The sequence below is a fragment of the Dunckerocampus dactyliophorus genome, chromosome 13, assembly GCF_027744805.1.
Source record: "Dunckerocampus dactyliophorus isolate RoL2022-P2 chromosome 13, RoL_Ddac_1.1, whole genome shotgun sequence".
NCBI classification, from domain to species: domain Eukaryota; kingdom Metazoa; phylum Chordata; class Actinopteri; order Syngnathiformes; family Syngnathidae; genus Dunckerocampus; species Dunckerocampus dactyliophorus.
In genome coordinates, this window is record NC_072831.1 from 28,987,601 (window position 1) to 29,012,622 (window position 25,022).

General features: G+C 39.5%; 2 protein-coding genes across 4 annotated transcripts in view; both read left to right on the top strand.

Annotated features, from left to right (window-relative positions):
- Positions 1-14,201, top strand: part of mta1 (metastasis associated 1) — a 38,996-nt gene extending 24,795 nt beyond the window's left edge. Inside the window, exons 6-18 of one of the 2 annotated variants that reach the window (XM_054795459.1) lie at positions 1,013-1,130; positions 1,205-1,307; positions 1,820-1,919; positions 2,216-2,404; positions 4,969-5,043; positions 6,324-6,382; positions 6,685-6,821; positions 7,390-7,541; positions 7,612-7,801; positions 7,887-7,979; positions 8,825-8,980; positions 12,146-12,296; positions 13,325-14,201. In XM_054795459.1, the coding sequence (XP_054651434.1) occupies positions 1,013-1,130; positions 1,205-1,307; positions 1,820-1,919; positions 2,216-2,404; positions 4,969-5,043; positions 6,324-6,382; positions 6,685-6,821; positions 7,390-7,541; positions 7,612-7,801; positions 7,887-7,979; positions 8,825-8,980; positions 12,146-12,249 (1,476 nt within the window). In that variant the 3' untranslated portion in view covers positions 12,250-12,296; positions 13,325-14,201. The remainder of the gene's footprint in view (positions 1-1,012; positions 1,131-1,204; positions 1,308-1,819; positions 1,920-2,215; positions 2,405-4,968; positions 5,044-6,323; positions 6,383-6,684; positions 6,822-7,389; positions 7,542-7,611; positions 7,802-7,886; positions 7,980-8,824; positions 8,981-12,145; positions 12,297-13,324) is intronic. The other variant, XM_054795458.1, reaches the window with a different exon arrangement.
- A 2,344-nt stretch (positions 14,202-16,545) lies between these two features.
- On the top strand, positions 16,546-21,965 carry tmem229b (transmembrane protein 229B). Of its 2 annotated transcripts, none has more exons than XM_054795470.1 (2): positions 16,546-19,769; positions 21,031-21,965. In XM_054795470.1, the coding sequence occupies exon 2, from the start codon at positions 21,060-21,062 to the stop codon at positions 21,615-21,617; it is 558 nt and encodes a 185-aa protein (XP_054651445.1). In that variant the 5' UTR covers positions 16,546-19,769; positions 21,031-21,059; the 3' UTR covers positions 21,618-21,965. The 2 variants fall into 2 exon arrangements, with proteins under 2 accessions (XP_054651445.1, XP_054651444.1); XM_054795469.1 differs by having other exon boundaries at positions 16,555-16,944.
- The last annotated feature ends 3,057 nt before the right edge of the window (positions 21,966-25,022 follow it).

A 25,022-nucleotide genomic window follows, 5' to 3' on the forward strand; every position in this document is an offset into this window, starting at 1 on the left:
TGTGGCCAACATGCTAACCACTACGCCACCGTGCGGACCTCCTTTACTCCCTTTTTTTTAGTTTTTTAGTTCATTCAGTCATTTTTATGCTTGAAAAGTTTCATTTAGGCCAAGAATATGTAAAATGTGTTAAATATGGATATTTTTTGACTACTAAAAAGCCAGTCAACCATGAAACGACGGCCATTTAATTTTTGGGTTTAAACGACGATAGAGTGAGGGTGCGATATTCGAACAGGAAAGTGGCGATATTTAAAATGAACTATGGAAGCCTGTTTCCGCCACCGAAAGAACAAAACTATCCAATGGCAAGTCAAAATTCTGAGATAAAAAGTTGTAATACTGAGATAGAAAGTCCCCATTACAGGATAAAAAGTCGAAATGGTGAGATAGAAATTACCAGATGGAAAGTCATGATTATGGGATTAAAAAATTGAAATTGTGAGATTAAAAAGTCAAAATTGTGTCATAATTTATCATAATTTTGACTTTTTATCCAATCATTTTGACTTTATCTCATAGTTTCAACTGTTTATACCGGAATTTTGATGTTTATCTCTTAATTATTATTTTCCCATCTCATAATTTTGACTTTTTAATCTCATAATTATGATTTTTTGTCTTGTAATTTTGCCTTATCTCATAATTAGGACTTTCCTATCTCATAATTACGACCTTTTATCTCGTGATTTCGACTTTTTGTCCCTGTATGACTTTCGTGTCTTTTATAATTGACTTTTTATCTCATCTCATAATTCTGACTTTTTACCTCAACTTTGACGTTTTTGTTTCCCAATTATGACTCACCGTTGGGATTTTCTTTCCTTTCATAACGAATGGGCTTCCCTAATGAACCTGCTTTGTTGTATAGATTTGCACAAAACTCCGTGCTGCTCCTGTTTACTTCCTGTTTTGGCAGCCAAAGGAATCAAAGCAGGAAGTAAGCAGGAAATCCATTTGGCCTCCATCCGTCCTTTGTGGCTCTGCTCGTGACTTTGTGTACTCTTCTTAGGACGCCTTCTTCTACTCGCTGGTGTACGACCCTCAGCAGAAGACCCTGCTGGCTGACAAGGGGGAGATCCGAGTGGGGAACAAGTATCAGGCTGATATCACTGACCTCCTGAATGAAGGTGAGGGATGAGGGGGAGCCTCCTCCACTTTAATAATTGAATAATATAATGGCATCCTTTTCGTGTGTGTGCAGGCGAGGAGGACGCCAGGGATCTGGAGAAACTGGAGGAGAAGATCTGGGATCCCAGCAGCTCACTGACGGAGAAACAGATTGATCAGTTCTTGGTGGTAGCTCGGTAAGGCTAATTAGCTTCAGCTGTGTATCGTATCCCTTGTCTCAGCAGCGTTAGGCAGTTATCGAACATTTTCATCACCTCTGCTGTACACAAATGCAGTAAACCTGGGTGTGCAGCAGAACTCAACAGGTGGCAGTAATGAGCACTACTGAAGTGGCTGTCAACAGTAGGCATAGAAAGGGTTAATGACTTCATTTTGTTGGACCAACTGTACTTTGTTGAACATACTTGTAGTGTAATCACGAGTATCTTGCGAGGTCGGATTACTCGCTAAATGTAGACGCTAAGCTGGCAACACTGATCCCTTTTGCTACATCTTCTTACAGTCCTGCAGAGCAGGTGTGTACACAGACGGCCCCATTATAATGTGTTTATGAGTGAGGATGAGCAAGTAGCCCGCCGCAAATAAACGGCTTCTATTGGAAATGTCGTCTGCATTTGTGTTTGTTGTGCACGCAGAGATCTGAAACAGCCTGATACTGTGTGTAAAAGTAGAGCTTCTTGCTTTGTAGGTCGGTGGGCACGTTCGCCAGAGCCTTGGACTGCAGCAGTTCTGTGCGCCAGCCCAGCCTTCACATGAGCGCCGCTGCAGCCTCCCGAGACATCACCTTGGTGAGCCCCCTTTCCAAGGCATGCACACGCTGATATAAAGTATGGGAGATTCTCAGTTCTGAATGTGATACCAGTCATTGTCAAGCCATCTATGGGTCATCGGACCTGTGTAAAGCCTTTGGTAATTTGTAACAAGGTGTTGGACCTTGAAGCCTGGTGTGGTTCTGTTCTTCCCAGATCTTATCCTCATATATAAAACATAGCTACACACAAATACACACTTATCAAGAAGCGTGAAGATGGATTGGGAGTCATGTGACACAGCCTGAAGCCTTTCTCTCTTCTCGTCTTTTTAGTTCCATGCCATGGACACACTCCACGCCACGGGCTACGATGTGACCCGGGCCATCGCAGCGCTGGTGCCCCAGGGCGGGCCGGTCTTGTGCCGGGACGAAATGGAGGAGTGGAGCGCCTCGGAGGCCAACCTGTTTGAGGAGGCGCTGGAGAAATACGGCAAAGACTTCACGGACATTCAGCAGGATTTTGTGAGCGGATGCGTGCATTTTTTCTATACGGTGGTGATGATCAATGCAGCAACACCAGGCCTAACGACACTAACTTGCACGCACACCTCATGCATATTTGTTGTTTGAAAATTTGTAGGAAAAATATATATGTACACACGTTAGTTATCACAATAATACAGTACATGTCAAAAATATATATTTTTTTCCCCGAAATGTCTTGTTTTCGAAATATTGTATATTAATAATGCGTTTATACTACACGTTTTTTTTTAATTGAACATTAAGCGACTTGAAAACTAAATAACGCAGAAATGGCAGATCAGGTAGGAAAATTACGTAATAAACCAAACCCATCTTGCAACATGAAAAAAAGTGGAAAAAACTAACTTGATCTAAGATGTGCACTTAAAACTCCTTCCTGCCTACGCCACGCCTCCATATTTTTTTTTTTTTTTTTTTTAGGTTTTATGTCCATAAGGCGGAGGTGTCCAAAGTGCAGCCCAGAGCACATTTGTGGCCCGCTGTTGTTTTTGTATTGGACCGCGGCACATTCTAAAAATAGAATTTAACAAGAAAACTAAAAAAAAAACAAAACAACAGCAAACATAATAATTTTACAAGAATAAAGTCAAAATATTAAGAGAAAAATCTAACGAGAAAAAGTTGTAATCTTACGAGAACAATGTCCTAGAAAGTTGAGTCGTAATATGATGACAAACAAAAACGTTTTAAAAAGTTGTAGTTTTTGGAAAATTACGTTGTGGAAAAAGTTATGTTATGAAAATAAAGTTAAAATATTATGGGAATGAAGTCCTAATTACGAGAAGAAAATTTACAAAAATAAAGTTGAAATAGTAAAAAAAGAACCCCAGCAGAAATAGAAAAAAACAGCTGTAATTTTACAAGAATAAAGTAAAAATATTAGGAGAAAGAAGTTGTATTATAATGAAAAAAAAAAAGTCAGAATTTGAGAATATCCTTGTAATATTATTAGGAGAAAAAAAATTCAGCATGGAGTTGAAATATTGAAGAGAAAAGTTTTTTTTTTTTTTTTTCTAAAAGTTGTATTGTGAGAAACGAAAAAGTCAAAGTTGTCAGTTTTGGAAAATTAGTTTGGTCAAAAGTTATAATGTGGGAATAAAGTCACAATATTATAAAAAAAAATTACAAAGCTTATTTAAGAAGAAATTTGAAATATTTGGAAAATTTAAAAAAAAATAGCAGAAATGTGAAAACCCCCTCTCCCCCACAAAAGACCCAGATTATTACCAGGGATTTAAATCTCTTTGTGATAGACAATTCAATTTCAATCCAGACACAAAGGTCACGATCTGATTCAGAAATGATATTTTTTTAAAACAACGATTCGATCCAATTCGATGCAGTGTGCAAACGATTGGATTTGATTGTATGGCGAATGTTCGTTGATGTGGACGTTAATGACATTATAAAATAGACATGCCAATGATACGAAAGTGGCATCCTTACAGTATTTTCTAGTGAGCACATCACATCCCCAAGCATGCTGCCAGGCACTGGCAAAAATAGAATAACATGTCAAATGTTTATATTGTTTAGACAAAGACCAAAACAGCATCGTGTTTTCAACACTCCAGGCGCAACATTTCAAAGGAATCAAGTTACAAAGCAGAAAAGTTACCACACTCGCCTCTGTTGGTCTGGCTGCTCAAGTTTTGCACCCTTTTTGAAATTAATCCAAAGACATTTCAAACTTCCGCGTTCAAACCCCGGCGCGCTAGCTAGCCTCAGGCGCGACAGTCCTTTTTGCCGGCAGCCCAGGTTCTGGCGTTGTTTTTAAGACACCGTCAACCGATTGCTTCTCTCTCGATACCCGGTGCATGTCTCCACAATCCATTCATCTAAACGTTTATGGCTAATTCTTACCCATACGCAAGGCTTCTACCAGCGCAGCGGAATCTTTTGTTTGTCAAACCACGTATCCGGTTGCATTGGCTTATTGTTCACAGCCCTAATAGGTAGGGATGCTCCGATCAGGTTTGTATGCTGCCGATAACGATCATCCACCAGTGAAATCGGCCGATACGGATCACATAGATTAAGTGTACATTTTTCAATTAAAAATATTTATTTTCATAGCTTATTTCAACCCTAAGAAAGTGAATATGTTTGTTTTACCAGAACATTCCAATTTACTGCCTGCAATAATGAACTCATTCACTTTTTCTAATATTTGCCTTCTTTCTTTCCTTCAAGTTTTCGTTCTTATTTCAAATACTTTTTATTTTTTTTTTTAAACATCATCCGCCTCAATAAAATAACATGGATGTCATATTCAGGAGTTGTTGACCAGAGGTAATAAGTAATAGTTGGTCATCAGTAATAGTTGACTCCTCTCTGTGCGTCACTCTGCCACCTGGTGGCTGCTTGTTGTCAGTGCCCCTCACTCACCACTCACTCCTCAGTGGGCTTTCTCACAAAAACAAAGACTTTTGGCCATCATTGTGGGTGGGGCCTCCGCTTTGTTTTACTACTTTGATGGAAGGATATTTGTTTATTTTCTACTATAATTTACTGGTTCCATCCTCTATCTCCCTTCCCAGTTGCCGTGGAAGTCCTTGACCAGTATCATTGAGTATTACTACATGTGGAAGACCACAGACAGATATGTGCAGCAGGTAAAGGCATCATCTTTTCGTTTGTTTTTGCTGCAAAAATATCCTCGAAGTCGCAACATTTGGCTTTTTATTCCTGGCCTCCAGCTACACCGTATCATTTGCTTCTCAGCCGCTGAGCTCAACGCGAACGCAAATGCAAGGTCACAAGCCAAATAAGTCAGCAAGGTAGATGCTAACAAATCGCTGAAAGTGTCCTGGCTGGTCCATTTAATATCATACACAATGCAAATGTAGGTGTATGAGGGTTGCTATGGCAACATCTGTGACACCACTCTCATTACAAGCTTTTGTCTTGTTTTTGAAGGTAAAACATGTTACATATTGTATCTTTAAGACGTCTAATTGGAGCTCTGCTTATTTAGTGTACATTTGCTCCATGGCCATTCAGGTATATGCCCATAAATACATCTAAACCTACAAGTATCCCTACTTCCAGCATGATATTTATGTTATTGTCAGTAGAAATGTTACATATTGTATCTTTAAGCCATTAATTTGGCCCACTGCCTATTTAATTTACATTTACTCTTTCAGGTATACTCGTAAATAGTTTTAAACCTATAAGTGTCCATAAAATCAACATATTTTATTATTTTTTTTAGAAAATGGTATATTATTTGTATCTTTAAGCCATCTAATTTGGCCCACTGCCTATTTAGTTAGTTTATTTACTCCATGGCCATTCAGGGAGATGCTCATGAATACACTTAAACCTAAAAGTACCCCTAAAATCAACATGTTTGTTTAAGAAAACAAGTTACTTATTGTATCTTTAAGCCATCTGATTTGGCACTCTGCTTTACATTTACTCCATGGCCAAGTATATGCTCGTCAAAAACCTAAAGATTCATCTTAAGAAAAAAAAAAGTTACGTATAGTGTCTTTAAGCCATCTCATTTGGCCCCCTGCTTATTTATTTTCTCCATGTCCATTTGAGTATATGCTCATAAAAACTCATATAAACCTAAAAGTATCCCTAAAATCAATATATTTGTTATTTCAAGATTTTTTTTTACATATTGTGTCTTGAAGCCATCTTGATATGGCCCTCTGCTTATTTTGTCCACAAGGATGTTTAAGCATGCCTGAAACAAACAAACCATGCCGTACATTTACTCTGTGCCCATTAACATACGTATGCGCTCATAAATACTCATGAACCTAAAAGTATCCCTAACAAAATGATTGAGAAATGTTTTTCCCGTGAAACACAAGGAGAACCACGAAGACATGAGCCCTGTTTGTTAAATGACGTCTCACTTCCTGTCTTTTTGGTACAGAAACGATTAAAAGCAGCCGAGGCGGAAAGCAAGTTAAAGCAGGTCTACATTCCCAACTAGTAAGTACCTCCTTAGCAGTACCCTTCTTTCGCCAGCAGGCAGGTTACGTCAACAGAGCCCTCTGCTGGTTGCTGCAGGTAGTACCTCAATACTGCACCTACTGTAGTAGATTGTAGCTTCATTAATAGGAATGCTGTGGTCCTGCTTATCCCTACTGTGAAAAACGGGGACACAGCTTTCACCTAGTTAGTCGTCATGGCAACGTCCGGGCGACATCCATCAAGCCTGTTTGCCACTAAAGCTGATCGATGTCCTCCTGAGTCAACCTGTCCACAATGTCTGCCCCGCTGCTCTCTTCTAGCAACAAGCCAAACCCCAACCAGCTGATTAACAACGCAAAGCCGCCGCTGGTGAACGGAGCCACCGGAGCCCCTGCCCCCGCACCTCCGGGCCAAGGGCAGAACCCAGGACTGGCCAGAGCCTGTGAGAGCTGCTACAGTAAGTTCTTCCAAATTACAAGAGAGAGCAATTTCTTCAGCAGGATGGCGCTCCCTTTTCATCGAGACTTTTGTCAGACACTGTACAGATTTAATTAGTTAAAGTGGTCCATTTCAAATGAACTGGTTAAAGCCATTTACAAGCATGGTATACTATACTGTAGGGATATATTATTATAGAATTATTACATAATATTGTCAGTTTAAAAGCATTTTAAAAATTATTTAATTTTAAAGAATTGACTTTTTAAAGCTTATACTGTATTAATTTAGATTTTTGGGGAGTTTGTAATAAAAAAAAAAAACAAAACCCCTTGACCCACAAAGTAATACTTAATAAAAAAATATGTAATGACGATAATAATAATGATATAGTAGTAATATAGTGACATATGTCACAATATTATTATATATACTGTATGTGTTGCATATTTTTTTTACTTAAATATTGTGAAAATATACATTATGTAATTGAACTATTTTTAAAAATATTGATTATTGAATATATAGATTTATTTATTCTGCTTTAGATGTGTAAATGTTGTCGTTTTGTGCGTGCGTGTGTGTAGCCAGCAGTTCGTACCAGTGGTACTCATGGGGACCTCCCAACATGCAGTGTCGCCTGTGCGCCACCTGCTGGACATACTGGAAGAAGTACGGCGGACTAAAGATGCCGACCCGGCTGGATGGGGAGAGACCTGGACCAAACCGCAGCAGCATGGTAAACCTCAAACGCAAAGACACACGTCCAAAATGCGGCGCGTCGTAAGCCGTGTTCACTGTGTCATCAGAGCCCCCACGGCGTGCCCCTGCGACACAGCGGCAGCCCCAAGTTTGCCGTGAAGACTCGGCAGGCCTTCTACCTGCAGACCACCACGCTGACACGGGTGGCGCGCCGCCTCTGCCAGGACATCATCAAGCCCCGCTACCTTGCCAGGCACCCCTACCTCCCCGTCAACACGGCCGCCATCAAGGCCGAATGTAAGACGCCTTCACGTACGACCACACGTCACATGACGCCCATGTCCTCATCGCGTCGTAACTATCAACTGCCACGTTTCCACAGGCGCCCTGCGGTTGCCAGACAAAAACCCCAGCAAGCCTTTGCCACTGAAACCTGCAGAACGCAAACCTCTGGAGTCTGTGGTTCGATACCTAGGTACCCTCGGTCCACAGTTACACATGCAAACGACCGCTCCTCTTTTCTTCCTGCCACTCACACACCAGTGACCTGGAGAGATGCAGCCGCCATTTACACTTAAAATAATAGAAATTTTTGTCTTTAAAAATATAAGTGGTTTCAAATGGCTTCTTCCAAAGCGAGTCTGAGCTTTTCTACCTGTAACTCACTCACACACACACACACACACACACACACACACACACACCTGTGACTTGGAGAGACGTAGCCTAGCCGCCATTTACATTAAAAAATATCATTTTTAAATATTTCCCAAAAACAGGTCCTGAAAAAGACTATTGATTTTATATTGAGGGTCCAGAGAGTTATACATGCAAACGAGCTTTTCTTTTCTGAGCTTTTCTTCCCACCACTCACATCAGTGACCTGCAGAGATGCAGCCGCCATTTACATTGAAAAAGATACATTTTTGTCTTTGATTTTCCAAAAACGGGATTTATATTGAGGTCAGAAATACAAATAAACAGTTTAAAAACCCGAAACATGCTTTAACCCTTTGATGCTCACTGAACTGAGGTCTCCATCTTGCATGGCATCATGACTTGCGATGAACTGGCTTTCAAAGTGTTGTTCAATGGAAAGCTTTGGTCAAAAATATCACAAATGCTGCAAAAAGTCGAGGAAAAAGCAAAGCGATTGCGAAGTTAATCCTTCAAGTGTGTCTACGGCTAGAGGGCGGGAAATAAAGTGTGGTGGTGGTTTCCTTGGGGGGGGGGGGCATATCTTTATTAACAATGAACACAACCAACAACATCCTTGTCGCTCATCCTCTACGTGTTTTATGTCGTCCATGCGTCTACTAGAAGCACATCCCCGTCCGGTCAAAGCTGAGCCACCCACCCGTGGAGGTTCCATCTCCATGGGCAGCCTGACGCCCATTAAATCCACCCCCATCCTCAACAACGGCTCCCCCACCATCCTGGGCAAGCGCAGCTACGAGCAGCACAACGGACTCGATGGTGAGTTTGTTAGTGGCTGCTCATTGATTAACCATGGGGGGGGTTATGCCTTCTAAGGTATTTTGACTTACTTTTTTGGTGAATAATGCGTAGCAAAATGTACATTTACAAAAGAGAACTTTTACGTCGTAAAAACTGGGGGAGGGAAGAGTAAAAAATGTTTTGATAAAATATTTTTTCTGCAACAAATCTGTAATATTACGTCCGTATTATTAAGTTGTTTTTATTAGAAGAAAAAAGTTCCCCTTTTAGGAGGATCAAACTGCAAAAGCTGAGTTTGATTTAAAAAAAAAAAAAAGAGAAAAAATGTAAGTCTTAGTTTTGGTTTTCAGTTTGTAATTTCCTAGTAAATACAAAGCTTTTGAGAACAAATGTGTAATTTGAGGAAAAAATAAAATTGTAAAAAAAAAATTTAGTCATAATTTTATGAGGAAAAAAAATATGTATTTTATATTATTTCTACAACAAATCCTCAATATTACGAGGAATTTTCACATCACCTCATCGGCGCAAAAACAATGAGTTTGAATGCAAATGATAAAAAAAACTAATTATGAAAAAATCATAGTTTTAGTTTTCAGTTTTTGTAATTTCATAGAAAAAAAAGCAACAAGAACAAATTTGTAATATTAAAAGGAAAAACTTACAAAAACTAAAGTTGTGATCACATGAGAAATAAAAGTTAGAGAAATGTGAGGAAAAAAAATCATTAAAAAATGTTTTGAATAAATAAAATTTTTACAACAAATCCGTAATGTTACCAGGAATTTTTACATTTTTGCGAACAACAAAGATGTTTTGTTATGACAAAAAAAATGGAACTATCTGAGAATCAAGCTGCAAAAACAGCGAGTGTGAGTACAAATGACAAAAAATCAAAAGGAAAATAAAAGTTATAATTTGCCATTTCAATTTTTGTAATTTCATAGGAAAAAAATTGAAATTGAAAAACAAATTTTTAATATTGTAAGGAAAAACGTACAACAATAATTTTTATTATTTTACATGAAATAAAGTTTTGCTGTTATGAGAAAAAGATGTTTTATAAATTGGAGAAAAAAGGTGTCGTCAGAATTTCATGAAGAGCAAAAAAGAGTGAAAAATGTTTTTATATCGATTTAAGTTGCTTTATTACGAGAAAAAAGTTTCAACTTGATCAGAAAAACAAATTAGAAAAAAACAAATTATGAGAAAAGTCTCATTTTAGTTTAGAATTTTTGGAATTACGTAGGAAAAGAATAAGAAACTTCTAAGCAAAAAAATGTAACGTTATGAGGGGGAAAAACATAAAAATATTTAGGATAAATATTTCTACAACAGATATTACGAGGAATTTTCATCAACGGTAAAGTTTTATTATTACGGGGGAAGAGTTTCAAATGTTACAGAATCAAGTTGCAAAAACAGCGAGTTTGAGTACAGATGTTTTATTCTTGACATTATGTGAAAATAATCGATTGAATGTATTCCTAGCCTTGCCAGATATTGGATGTACTGTACTTCCACTAGAAATACTGCACATGAACGTAGAACGAGGTCATTTAGAAGCCAAAGCCATTATTGGAGGAAGTATGCTAATGTTATTGATTGCATTCAATGTGATGTGAAGCACACTGTGTGTCTTTTTCCAACGCTGCTCCCGGAGATTTTTTTTGGCGGGGAGAGGTGGTGGTGTGTGTGTTTTTGGTGTGTGTCCTACTTCGGCTGTCCCCAGTGGACACGAGAGACCGACGGTTCAATCGGGAGAGAGAGAGCCAGGAGCGCGAGGCGGCGAGCGTTCCGGGGAGGAATTTAGAGATTAGTGTCTTTGCAGCAAGAATGGCTCTGGCGAAAGTGACATATTTTCTGGCGAAGGACCTTGTTCGCCTCTAAAACGGTGGACTTGTTGTCCAGCATCCACCCATCGGACGCTTCATTAGGTACACGTACACTTCTGGAATGTAATGAGATCCCAGACAAGGGCTCAGTGAAAAATGGCAGGATTTGAATGATGATGAGGGGATTTACTCTTCATTAAAGACCCCCACTGTGCTACTATTCACAGTACAAGAGGAGAAGCGGCATAGTGGATGGATGGATGGGTGGGTGGGTGGATGGGTACTAAAAATTGCTGGTGAATTGTACGATGGAGTATTAGGGCCACAGTGAGGAAGAAAAAATAATCCAAGATTTCGAGAATAAAGTCGTAAACGTACAACTTAAAAAAAAAAGTTGTATATTATAATCAATGTGGCTAATACTCTGTTGTGCAATTCACCAGCAATTTTTAGTAATTGACAATGAACGTCTTCTTTCTCGTAAATTTCCGAGAAAAAAGTCGTACATTTCCGAGGAAAAGTAGTCGTAATATTAAGAGAATAAAGTTGTAAACATACGGGAGAAAAGTCGTAAATTTACAAGTAAGAAGTCGTAAATTTACTACTTTATTCTCGGAAATTTAAAAGGGAAAAAACGTCCTGTTAGGAGTCCTACGTGTCGGAGGGAAAATAGCGTAGCGCTTCAGGAAGGAAAGGAAACTTTCCTCTTGCTTCAGGCAAGCTTTTATTTATAACGTGGCAGCAAAACACATTAGCATGGCTAGCTAGCCCTTCTCACTTCCGCCTTCCTTACCCCGCCCCCTCCACATGCCCGAAGTGACGAGTTTTTTCCTGTAAATGTACGACTTTATTCTTGAAATCTGATTATTTTAAGACTTTAAGGTAATAAGACTTTTTTTTTTTTTTTTAATAAGACTTTTTTTCTTGGAAATTTAGGATTTTATTCTCATAAATGTACGACTTTATTCTTAAACTCAGATTATTTTAATTCTCAGTCGGAACGGGCATTACCTGAGACAGCTATGGAAAGGGGACGACGAATGTGACCTTTGGCGTTAGGCAAAGGTCACATTATGACTTTTTTCTGGTAAATTTATGACTTTTTTTCTCATAAATATATGACTTTTGTTCCCGTGAAAGTACGTCTGTATTCTTGTAAATTTACGACTTTATTCTCGAAATGTTGTCTTATTTTTGATGTGTTGTCAATGAGGCCCCAATACTGTGCTGTACAATCGATTGGCGTGCAGGATGAGATGAAAGACTTTTTACATCCACCAGGGGGCAGAATAATCTCTCTCCTCTGCACACCCGATAGCGTTAACGCGCTCGTCCTGCTCGTCCACAGGCACTAAATCCAAAGCCTTGACCTGGGACATCATGGCCAAACGCATGAGTGAAATGGGCCGGGCCTCGGCCGCCATGCAGGACGAGGTACACGAGCTGGACTGAACTCTCCGCAGGGACGTCCTCCATTGTCCACCCCCACCCCCGCCCAGGTCAGTGGTGGTCAGGCTGCTCTCACGTTTTGGTTTGGGAAGAATCACTAAAGATGGAAAATACAGACTTTGAATATGGTATGACCGACCAGGACATCAAGCTAAGATAAGCTAAGCTAAGATAAGCTAAGACCACTGATGAAAAATGTGAGGCAAAAGTTGCAAGATTAGGATAAAGAAATTGCAATCATACAAAAATAGTCATTGGTAGTCTTTTTTTTAACTAAATAAAATGTAAGATTATGAAAGAAAATTTGGGATTTTAAATATTGATTAAACTTTCAGTTTTTTTTGGGGGGGGGTGAGGGGGGTTGTCCTCATTCAATTTTACAAAAATTGTTGACAATATATTGTAAAGAATAAAAAGTATGAATATTTAGAGGAAAACTATGTGATATTATTGTACTTGATGTATTGTACATCTTAGCATATAGTTTTGCAAAAATTGTTGGAAAATTAGTGGATTTAAAATTTTTTAAAAAGAAAAAATCAGCAAATGTACAAAAATAGAATTGTAATATGAGAAATTTTATTTAAAAACATCTACTGCATTTCTGCATTATTTTGTTTTACAAAAACGTAAGGTTGGGAGATCTATCATATTTATATGTAATATGTGGGACTTTCCAAAAACTATTTCTGACATTATTATGAGGGGAAAAACTGTCCCTTGATTTTTGGCATTTTAGGACAAAAAAGTTTGAGTTTTACCAAAATAGTTCCCCCATGATATTTTTTCCCTATATGATAAGGGAAAAAAGACTTGCGATATTTTTGAGAAAAAAGTGTCAATTTTTGGATAAAGAAGTTTTTCAAAAATAGTTGATGTATTTGAGGGGAGGAAAGTTCAATAAAAAGTTCAATAAAATCCCGCAAAATACACAAAAGCTGTGATTTCCTGAGAACTACCGTGGAATATTCCAAGTAAAAGTCGTCCTTTACAAAAGGGTGGTCCTGCTGTTTTACGAGGGGGGGGAGTCGTCATTTTACAGGAAAGAGGTGATAATAATGTTTTTCCTTGTTGCCAGCAGAGGGCGCCGTGTGAGCAGAAGGCATTTCCCGATGAAAGGTGAACGTTAGCGGAGTGCTGCAGGAAGAAGACGGCTGATGTCCTCGTTGTCTTCTGGTGGTCCATGACTTTGTACAGGACTCTTTATTACTTACACCTCCTCCTCCTCCTCCTCCTCCTCCTCCTCCTTCTTACAATGGCAATGTTGTTCTTTTTGCTTTGTCTTTTTAATCATTCAGCTTATTGTTTAGCGATCAAACGATGGAGTTTCATGAGGAAAGCTTGTATAAAAATAAAAAAAACAGACCCTGTGGAAAAAGGGTGGAAGGACTGTAACATAAGCCACTCGCAAACTCGTACGCTATTTTTGGTTTTTTTCAACAAGTTATTATTCCCTCAAGGAGATGCACTTTTCTTTCCTGACATGAGTTAACTCCTTGTCCTTTTTTGTCGTCGTCGTCGTTGAATTTGAAGGCTTTATTGGGAATCTTGTGTTTGGTGAGCCGGGCCGTGCTCTTTGGCCGGAGAGGTTTAACTTATTGAGAAAGACTCGCTGTTTTTTCTACCTTTTTCACGAGTAATGCATCTATGCTTCGATAATGTCATTAAAAAAACAACTCAACATTCATTTCTGCCCCTTTATTTATTTATTTATGTATTTATTTATTTAGCTAGCATCGTCTTCCACTTATCCGGGGCCGGGTTGCGGGGGCAGCATTCCCAGTTGGGAAGTCCAGACTTCCCAACCTCAAGCCGCCTCTTCCAGTTCCACCGGGAGGACACGTCAGCGTTCCCAGGCCAGCAGTGGGAATGAAAGTCGTACAACTTGAAAAATTCCGATGACATAATGTTGTGGGAAAAAGTTCTTAGTTTCCCCGGAGAAATGTCAGGATGATGATAATAATAATAATAATAATAATAATAATAATAATAATAATATAAGAATCCATAAGAAATATGGGAATGACGAGGTAAAACATTTTTACTAGATGTACAAATTCTGAGAACAAATTCCAAGAACAATTCTATAATTTAAAGAGGACAAACGTTATTTTAGTTTTTTTTTTTTTTTTTTTTTTAAATACAATTTTGGAAAAAAGTTTTCTTAGTTTAAACATTTTTTTGATTTTACAGTAAAAATACAACAATCTCATTACATTACAAAAAGGACAAGCATTTTCTTTTTTATTTGATTTATTTTTCTACTATTATTTTAGGACAAGTTTAGAAGACAAAGGTTTGTTAGTTTGAAAAGTATGATTTTACAATTCTCTAATTTTATGAGGACAACCATTTTATTTTATTTTTATTTTTTCTAAGGAAAAAGCTTTCTTAGTTTCCTTTTTTTTTTTTTTTTACTTTTTCAATAAAAAATACCCAACAATTCAGTAATTTTTTGAGGACAATCATTTTATTTATTTTTAAAAAAAAAAACAATTTTGTAAAAAGTTTTCCTAGTTAAAAAAAAATTGTGATTTTACAATAAAAAAAAAAACAATTCTGTAATTTTATGAGGACAAACATTTTATTTTTTTAAATTTATTTTTAGGACAACAATTTGAGAAAGTTTTCATAGTTTAAAAAAAAAAACAAAAAACTATGAGAAAGTTTTCATAGTTTAAAAAAATGTGTGATTTTACAATAAAAATACCAGAACAATTCAGTAATTTTACAAGGAAATTTTACATTTTATTTGTTTATTTTTATAATGTGTTGGGGTTTTTTTAAGGACAATTTCAGACGATAAAAAGTATGATTTTACAGTACAAATACAAGAACAATTGTGTAAGTTGACGAGGACAACCATTTTGTTGATGATTTTTTGAAGTGACTTGTGGGAAAGGCAGAGGAATGACCTTCAAACGAGGTGCTGAGCGATCAAATCAGCCAACAGCGAGCGGACACGCATGAAAAATGTTGATGAAGATGCTTTTATTTGTGGGTGGACGAGGCCTGAGAGCGTTTCTGTCTGAGGAGCCTCGTGCAATCGATACTCCCGGTGCTTCACGAGCTTAGTGGACGTCTGCTGCCGTCTTCCCTTGATATCGCTCGGGTCGATATTTTTGTTTGCTAACATAATGTCCGTGAGAGAGAGAGAGCTGCCGCTTTGTCCGGTAAGGTTGCCCGCCCCCCGTTAGAGGAAACTAACAGGAAGGATGTGGAATCCACACGTAAACATCAACATCATCATCGTAAATCATCTTGTCTTCTGAGGCCTTCAGTGACGCGTCTCGTTTCAAGTCCTTTGCTCGTCCATGGAAATCATGCATATTTGAATGTGTGATTGGATGCTGCACGTCCCGCGACGTACGCAGCAGTTTACACTTTTTACACGTTTCAGGTTGGTTGGGTTGGTTGGTGGTGGGGAAAACCCCAAACAAACATTTGGTGTTATTGCCTTGAAACATTTTTAATTTGAACAAAGAAAAATAAAAAGGGGCCATCTTTTGATATTTTTTGGAAATGACTTCCTTCAATTCTGGAGCTAAAATGACATTTTACTTCGTGAAATAAATACTAAATACTATAAGTTTGTATTATTTTGGAAGTAAAGAAATCATTTTACAATTTGTTTTATTTTCACCAAAAAGTTAGTCATCGTGATTTGATATCAGGAGTACCATTTAAAAAAAAACATTTTTTCAAACACTGAAAATTTAAGAGAATAAAGTCAAAATTTTGGAACCAAAAAATAATTAGTAATATTTAGACAAAAAAGTGGTCACCAGTATCTGATATTTTTCAGAAATTTCTTCAAGTTTGATTGGCTAAAAGGACATTTTTGGCCTGACGTGATCAATTCATTCAAATGAAGTTGTTAAAATGATCATTTTACTCAATTTTATCGTATTGTTAATGTGAAAGCACAGATTAAAGCAAACATTTTACAAGAATACATTTGTAATAAAAAATATACAAATATTAAGAGGAACGAAGTTACCATACATTTATACATGTTTTAAAAAGTTCACAAAATAAAGTCCAAATTTTGTCAGCCAAAATACATTTGACAAGAAATGTATTTTTTTATTTTGAAGGGGGAGAAACAAATCTAATTTGATTTGAATAAAACTAAATAAATTTAATGAAAATGATCTTTGTTGTAGCTCATTTTAAGAATTTGTCCTTTTTTTTTTTTTTTTTTTTTACATTTTCCAGAAATGACTTTCACCAAGTTTCTAATCAGATTTTGCGTGTGTGTGTGTGTGTGCGCGCGCGTGTGTGTTTGCTTTGGCCCGCCACCTGTCGTTTTGGCACGAGACACTTCTGACTTTTGGACGAATCAAATGTTATTTTTATGTTATGAAGGAAGCCGTCGAGTCCGACTTGTATGTAACTGATGTACTCTGTACCTACGCCGACCACCAGAGGGCGCCATTACGGTGAACACTCCGGCAAACAAGTGGTTAAGAAAAATATGCAGGGTGCGTGTGTGTGTGCAAGATGCGCGTGCGTGTGTGAGCTGCTGCTGCTGCTGCTTGTGATGGTGATGCGGTACAAGTAAAATGTGTCCACTTCCATCGGAGGGAAGGAGCTGCTGCTGCTGCTGCTGCTGCTGACAGCCGCAAATCGAGCACCTTCCCCGGGCGTCGTGTGGCGAGGAGACCCGCTGCGGACGCCCCCTCCCCAGCCGTGGCGGTAAGCATGCGGATGAGTCATTCCTTGGAGAGACACAACATGCCCGGAGGTTGTGCACGTTGAAATTAAACATCGTAATTGTTGGTTCTGACATTTGTAGCGCCCTCGTAAAATCCCCTAAACCTGTTCGGATGGCCGCATACACCTGTTAGGAAACACACGAATGCAAGTTTAAAAACGTACTGCAGCGGTACGTTCGCGGCCGGCTTTAATGCAAATGTGCAGGTGTAGCGTAAAATAGCCACCAAAACCACCTAGTGGTTTTATTTGGGGCCTTTCTTGTGACGTTTATTGTCTCTGAAGAGCGTCAATGTGCTGCAGCGGAGTCCCAACGTGTGCGCATGCGCATAAGGCGGGAGATCCCAGGGTCGAAACAAACCAAAGTCAGGTTTTTTATTAAATGATTGATTATTATTGTGTGTCCACATTGTGTGGCGTTTGCTGCATGAAGCTATTGTACGTGTGTTATTACTTATTGCGCTCACACTTTACAATAAGGTCAACAAAGGTGGAGTAGTTACATGAGTTCCTCATGAGTTCCTCATGAGTTCCTCATGAGTAGTGGTCAGGGTTAGGCTTGGGTAGGTTAGTTCCTCGTTAACTACTGTCATCTTGTGTTCAGCCCAGTCGTTCTCCAAAGTGTGGCCTGGGGAATATTTTTGGGTTTTTTTGGCCCGCCGCACATTTTAAAAATATAATTGAACAAAAAACAACCGAAAACAACCCCCAACCCACCACAGCAAAAATGATCAATTCAGTCATTTTACAAGAATAAAGTCAAAATATTAAGAGGAAAAAAAAAATTGAAACGAGAAAAAGATGAAATTTTATGAGGCTAGCGTTGTAATAAGAGTAAAAATCATATTTTAGTCCCATGAAGTTGAAACAGCAACAAAAATAGATGTTATTTGTTAGAAGTCATAATATGAGAAACACAATAAAAGTTGTAATTTGTGGACATTTCGGTTGGGGAAAAAGTTAAGTTAATATCATTTCTACTATTTTGACCCACAACTGTACTCGTGTAGTGCATCTTTGTTGATTGTCATAACACGTATGTTCTCATAGTAATATCATGACTTTATTCTCATTACGTAGTTGATTTTTGTGCTCATGGCTGCACTCTCAGTACTCTTATACTTTCTCATATTCCTACGTTTTTCCCATATGATATATTTTTTTCTCACAGTTTTATGACGTTTTACTGGTGTGATGACTTTCTTTTCATATTGTGACATCTTTGTTCTCAGCGTGCATCTTATTTCTCATAAAATGCAACGTTTTCTGGTGATGTCAGATTGTTTTTCTCATTCCGATGTTATTTTTGTCATCCATCTTTTCTCTCAGTCTTATGACTTCATTCTTAAAAGATGACAGCTTTTTCTTATAATATTACTTTATAGATGTTTTCTGTTCTCATATGAGTATGTAACCTTTTTTGTATTATAATTATTTGTATTTACGAGAAAATATATTATATAATATATTATAATAAGGGCTAATAATATTACAAGAGTAAAGTCGTAAATGTACGAGAAAACAACGTTTGAAATTTACGAGAAAGAATTTGTAATATTACAAGAATAAAGTCGCAAATTTATGAGAAAAAAAGTTTGAAACCTACGAGGAGACTTGCGGCCTCCTGCGGGTGCCCAGAGTCAGGACCAAACACGGTGAGGCTACGCTTCGGGTGTGTGCTGCCAAAATGTGGAACAGTCTTCCAGAAGATGTGCGACGCCTCAGCTTGGGCGACGTTCCAATCCTGAAAACACGTCTTCTTCTCAACGGAGCAGACGACAACTGAACCGTTTGATCTGCACTCTTCATTCTTCATGTTTATGGAATTGATGCTTCCCCTTTGAATGACCTTGTGTAAGATCTGAAGACCCCGTGCTAGCAGGCATTGCCTGGGACACCTATGAACACCACAATTCATGGAAAAAACCTCCTTTCTCAGATTTTTCTCATAATAATGCAACTTTTTTCACATGAAAACTTCCGAAGTACATTTCTTGGATCGTAACTACAACTTCATCCTTTTCCCGAGTTTCGCTCCACGACGTCCCAAGCCTCGTGTTCTTCTTTGCCCGTAATCAGAGCGCCGTGGACTGCAGTGTGCCTTCTCGTGGTCTGCGGCGGTGTGAGAATGCACTCAGCTAGCAGGCGAAGTAAATATTTCACGGCTCCGGATCAATAACGCCCTTAAATCCAGTCCATTAATCAGCGACTCGAGACGCAAAACGTCCTGCCGGATGAGCCTCACGTTTGTCCCCGGCTGTGAGCCGCATGTTGCTCCTCTGCAACATCGCTTTGAGTTGCCATTGATTCAAATGTTGGGTTGCTCTATGACATCAGCACCATGGACGTCATCGCTGAGCTCAAGGCCTTGTTGGGTGTTCAGTCCAGGTAGCATCTCGCTACTTTAGCATCGCAATCTCGCATCGCTTGGGTTTTTTTTTTTTTTTTTTTTTTTCCAGTAAAAGAGGTTTTGTGATTTTTGGGGGTGGAGCGTCTTCGTGATGAGTGAGGTAGCATGTTCCATGGCATGCTAACCATTTTCCCCTCAACGTCAACCGCTGAAGCGGTCAACAACACACCTTTGTGATCTTTTGGGGAACGTTTATCGTCAGTTAGCATCAAGCATCATCAAGCAGTTAGCAGTTAGCATCACCCCACATGCTCAAAGGTAGGTATGCTAGTAAAGTTGCTAACCATTTCCCCCCCCACTATCAGTCAGAGATATGATATTGAAGGTGACAAACATATTTTCTCCCAGGATTGTTTGGTAGCTGGCAAAGCCCCATTCATCATTAGCTAGCATCCAGGTACGTTCAACTACCATGTTCAGAGATATTCTAGTGAAGTTAATCCTTCAGGGCTGGGATACTCATTTATTGTATTTGGCATCAAGCTATGAACTTGCTAACCATTTCCCCCTCAATGCCGGTCGCTAAAGCTGTCAAAACAAACTTTTTTATAGTAGCAAGACAATCATCAGTTAGCATTAGCCGATTTTGAAGTTGACATTTTATTTAATCCTCTGAGGTTCAGATTACCCTTTTATCATGGTTAACATCAAGCTGCAATTAACTAGTACTTTCTGAGGTATGCCAGTGAAGTTGCTAACTATTTCCCCCTCACAGTCAGTCACTAAAACTGTCAAAATGGAATATTTTTTTATTTTTAGTGGCCCAAGACTGTTTATCTCCAGTTAGCATCAAGGTGTAACAAAATGCTAACTGTTTTTTTTTCTGATTTTGAAGTTGATAACCATTTTTCCATCAGAATTGTTTGCCAACAATGCTAGGTAGTTAGCAACAAGTGTGAAAGATGGTCAAAAGTGACATTTTATTTAATCCCTGGATGTTTGGAATACCCTTTTATTTGCCAGCTATGCTAGGTAGTGAAAAAAACAGTAAAAATTGACATTTTTTTCAATACTTGGAGATTTAGAATAACCATTTAATGGCATCAAGCTATGTTTAACGAGCACTTTCAGGGGTATGCTAGTGAACTTGCTAACAACTTCCCCCTCAATGTCCGTCACTAAAACTGCCAAAAACAAGCTTAATTTTTTAGTGGGCCAAGACTGCGTGGTGTAACAAGATGCTAACCCGCTTTTCCATCATTGTTATTTTTAGCAGCTATGCTAGGTGCTCACGACCATTGCTAAAAGCTGCGCGATGTGCTAGTTTGGTCAGCGAAATCTATTCTTGGACACCTTTGCTGCGGTCGGTCTTAGCGTAGCGTGAAGCTGTGGCTTTAGCGAGGTCAGTCGGTCCGATTCCTCACACGAACGCTTCCTTGTTTGGGAGAAACGTGCTAATCCCCTGTGGACCCACGCTGGACAATCTCCCCCCTCGGAAGGCAGCATCGCAGCTGCAACAAAGGCGGAACAGCGTCTGCGTGTGAGGTCTGACACGTGACCTCACTTCTCGCGTCCTTGTTGGGTCCTGCGTGAAATGCAAAGGTGGATAACTTGCGGGTCTACTTAGTTTCGGCTGTGATGTGGATATCGGGGTCGGTGTGCCAGGTATCCCGTGTGTGTTTTGTCACCCCAACCTTGGCGTGCTTCCTTTTCTCCAGCACGAAGACCTACGACGAGGTCGAGAGCGATGGCGACCATGGCGATCATGCAGCCTCCCGTGCCGCTGACGGCGCCGGCCCGCTGGTACCTGTACGCCATCCACGGCTACTTCTGCGAGGTCATGTTCACGGCGGCGTGGGAGTTCGCCGACCAGCGCAACTGGAAGTTCCCGGGCGTGACCAGCGTGTGGGCGCTCTTCATCTACGGCACGTGCATCCTCATCGTGGAGCGCATGTACCTGCGCCTGCGCGGGCGCTGCCCCGTGCTGGCGCGCTGCCTCATCTACACGCTGTGGACGTACGTGTGGGAGCTGGGCACCGGGCTGCTGCTGCGCCAGTTCAACGCCTGCCCCTGGGACTACTCGGCCTTCCGCTACAACTTCCTGGGCCTGATCACGGCCGAGTACGCCCTGCCGTGGTTCTGCGCCTCCTTCATCGTGGAGCGCCTGGTCATCCGCAACACGCTGCGCCTGCGCTTCCACCAGGGACCCGAGGACGTGTGGTCCAGCCCCTGGGTGGACAGTTCCAGGGGCGGGGGGAGAAGGGGCTGGGTGGCCAGCGCTAATGGCTTCCTAAAATGGGATTGAAAGCACCTCCTGCTCCCGTCAGCAAGGGGGAGGGACAACTGTGTGACATCACCCTAACCCCCTCGCCCCTGCCCCCCGCCCCCGCTCCAAACATCCACTTTTACCGCATCAACACAACAAAACCGTCAAACCTTGAGGAGATCGTTAGCTGCTGACTCCTTCTTCCCATCTGCAAATATGAGTTCAAGTTAGCCCCCCCCCCCCGAAAGCGCCGCCGCTCCACAGACCACAAATCTTCTTTGCTCACATTTTGTGTTTTTGAAGGCTTGTTCTGTTGTACTCGCAGCCTCAACGTGTTCCACCGTGTGTGCAAATAAAGTTTGGAAAAGGAAACGCAAACACGCAAAACCACAGCTCGGATCTCAATCACACTTCAGGTGAGGGAACGATAAAACTCCCGTTGGAATGACTCCAACGTTGATGAACTAACAGCAAACGCACGCCAAAAGATGTTTCATTCAACAAGAAAACCTCAGGCATTTCAGTTTTAAAATTGCCATTAAAAAGAATGAAAATTCCGCCTCTACATTCTGGAGAAATGGAAATAAACAAAGTAAAAGAAAAATAAAAATCACACTAAACAGTATTGTGAATAATAAACGACTTAGGAAAAAAAAAATACAAAAATTCTAGTTCCGTTGAACCATTTAAGGACTTTTTCCAAGCCTGAACACGTTCTGTTTGTTGAAATAAAGTTTGGAAAAACGCAAAAAATGTTTTTAAATCGCACTTTTGGGTCATAAATGAGGTATTGATGAATAAATGTTACGTAGGAAACATAAAAAAAAATCGAATAAATTCCGTCAACACTCACTTCATTTCAAAAAATGACACACAAAAAAAAGTGTGTTCCAATAAAGTTTGGAAAAACATTCAGAGGAAAAAAAAAAATCAATAAATCCTATTTAGGAATTATTATTATTTAAAAATGCCGTTACAAAAAGAATTGTAGCTCCGTTTAAGCACAAGTGATGGTTTCAAGTACGTGTTCCACCGGGTGTGTCAATAAAGTTTGGAAAAACATTCCGAAGAAATGCTTTTTTTTTTTTAAATCACAAAATAAATATGATTTTTTTTGAGTGCTGCATTTTTTGATGAATAAATACGATGTAGGAAATAGGATAATAATAATAATAGCTAATAATAGTTTTTTAAATTAAAAAATCAATTCAGTCAACACACTTTATTTGAAAAAGATAAACGCCATTAAAAAAAACAATTAAAGCTCCACTACAAAACCGTAAAAAAAAAAACAAAACCACAGAAAATCAGTCAACGTGTTATTCTTAAAATGTTCTAAAAAACCCAACTAGTCGGGTAGTCCAGTCAGTAGTCCACTAATATAGTCAATGTACTCACGTGGTCCGAACTGTCCTCCTTTTATTATGAAAAGCTGACATTTAATAAAGAAGTGTAAAAAAAAAACCATACAAAATATATATACGATCCAATTAAAAAGCATACCTAAAAAAAAGAGTGTCACTTGTAATAATATTGAGCGAAATAAAAAGGGAAAACTGAAGGAGAACAACTTAAAAATCCCAAAAGTCCATTGCAATACAAATATTAACAACAAATAAGACATACCACCGTTAAAACAAGCTAGCTTACGTGGACCAACACACTGAGACATCCTTTCATTGAACAGAGCTTTTTCTCCGCTAGGTGGCGTGAACACGTGTCCCAATACTTCTGTCCACATGATGTGCAACTTTCTCACTGTGGAGCTTTCAAGTGCTGCCATCTAGCGGCTTTTACGAGAATAGCATTCAGGTTAGGGAAGACTATCAAATGCTACGAAAGTGTATTTTGTATTTTTAATGGCGTTTGTTGGTAGTGAGGATAAGCGGCACAGAGGATGGATGGCGTTTGTTGGGCATTTTACTTTAAATGAGCAGTAACCTTTAAACCGGAAATGAATCGTCTTGCCGTGGCGCGACCACTGAACTCTATACCACTGGAAGGAGCGTCCCTGCTGACCGCATGAAGCCATTGGTCGGCCATCTTGCTTCACCCATAAAAGCACACGCTTACACATACATGTCTCTTCATTCACTACATTCATTATGTTTCGGTATAAAAATTAACGCGAATTAACAAAAATTACATTGAAACAGTAAATTTACTAGACCCAAATCTCAAAATTTCCCTCAAGTTTTTTTCCTACCTCTATGGTGTGAAATTACAATGCAGAATAAGTCAATTTCAGTGTTCACAAGGTATTTGTTACGATAAGGATCTACGTAGTATCAAAGTTAAATGCTAGCATACCTTTAGAAGATGATCAGGAAAGTCAAATATTGTTGGAACTGCATTTTGTCGTAATCTAACAGTCTGGCCGGTGTTGTGCCGAGTTTGGCATCCATGCCGAGATCTGCATGCAGGTCGCGGGAGCGCGCACGCTCAGCTGAAAACTCAACCGTGTGACGCCGTGTTAGTCTTAAGGCACAGTACTTCATGATAATGAAGCGATGGTACGTTTTGTCAGCTTTATGGGTAACTATACAGCACCCAAAGCACGAATTTCTTGACTTTATATTTGTTAGATATGTGGAAGCATTTGATTCAAGCATATCTAGAAACGCGGTGGGAGGAGCAGGTTAGACATTCACAATGTAACTGTGGCACTTTGTTACACAGTTGTCCCTCGATTTATTTGTTTCTGTATAACAAATGACAAATTACCAAGCTCATTCATTTATAGAAAAGAGGGGCATGCATGCAGTATTCGGTAGGGAGGATTTTGGAGCTGCCGAAAATTGCATGCACCCCTGGTTGGTCAAATACGACTCCTAAATGTGTGTAATTCACACGATGTGCTTCAAAGACACCCATCTCTCACATGGACTGCATCATTTCATCTAAAAATGTCCCAAACAAGAAGTAGAGGGTGCATGCAATTCTCGGCAGGACGGATTTTGGAGCTGCCGAAAATTGCATGCACCCCTCGTTGGTCAAATACGACTCCTAAATGTGTGTAATTCACACAATGTGCTTCAAAGACACACATCTCTCACGTAGTTGGCGTCATTTCATCTAAAAATGTCCCAAACAAGAAATAGGGGGTGCATGCAATTCTCGGCAGAACGGATTTTGGAGCTGCCGAAAATTGCATGCACCCCTCGTTGGTCAAATACGACTCCTAAATGTGTGTAATTCACACAATGTGCTTCAAAGACACACATCTCTCACGTAGTTGGCGTCATTTCATCTAAAAATGTCCCAAACAAGAAATAGGGGGTGCATGCAATTCTCGGCAGGACGGATTTTGGAGCTGCCGAAAATTGCATGCACCCCTCGTTGGTCAAATACGACTCCTAAATGTGTGTAATTCACACAATGTGCTTCAAAGACACACATCTCTCACGTAGTTGGCGTCATTTCATCTAAAAATGTCCCAAACAA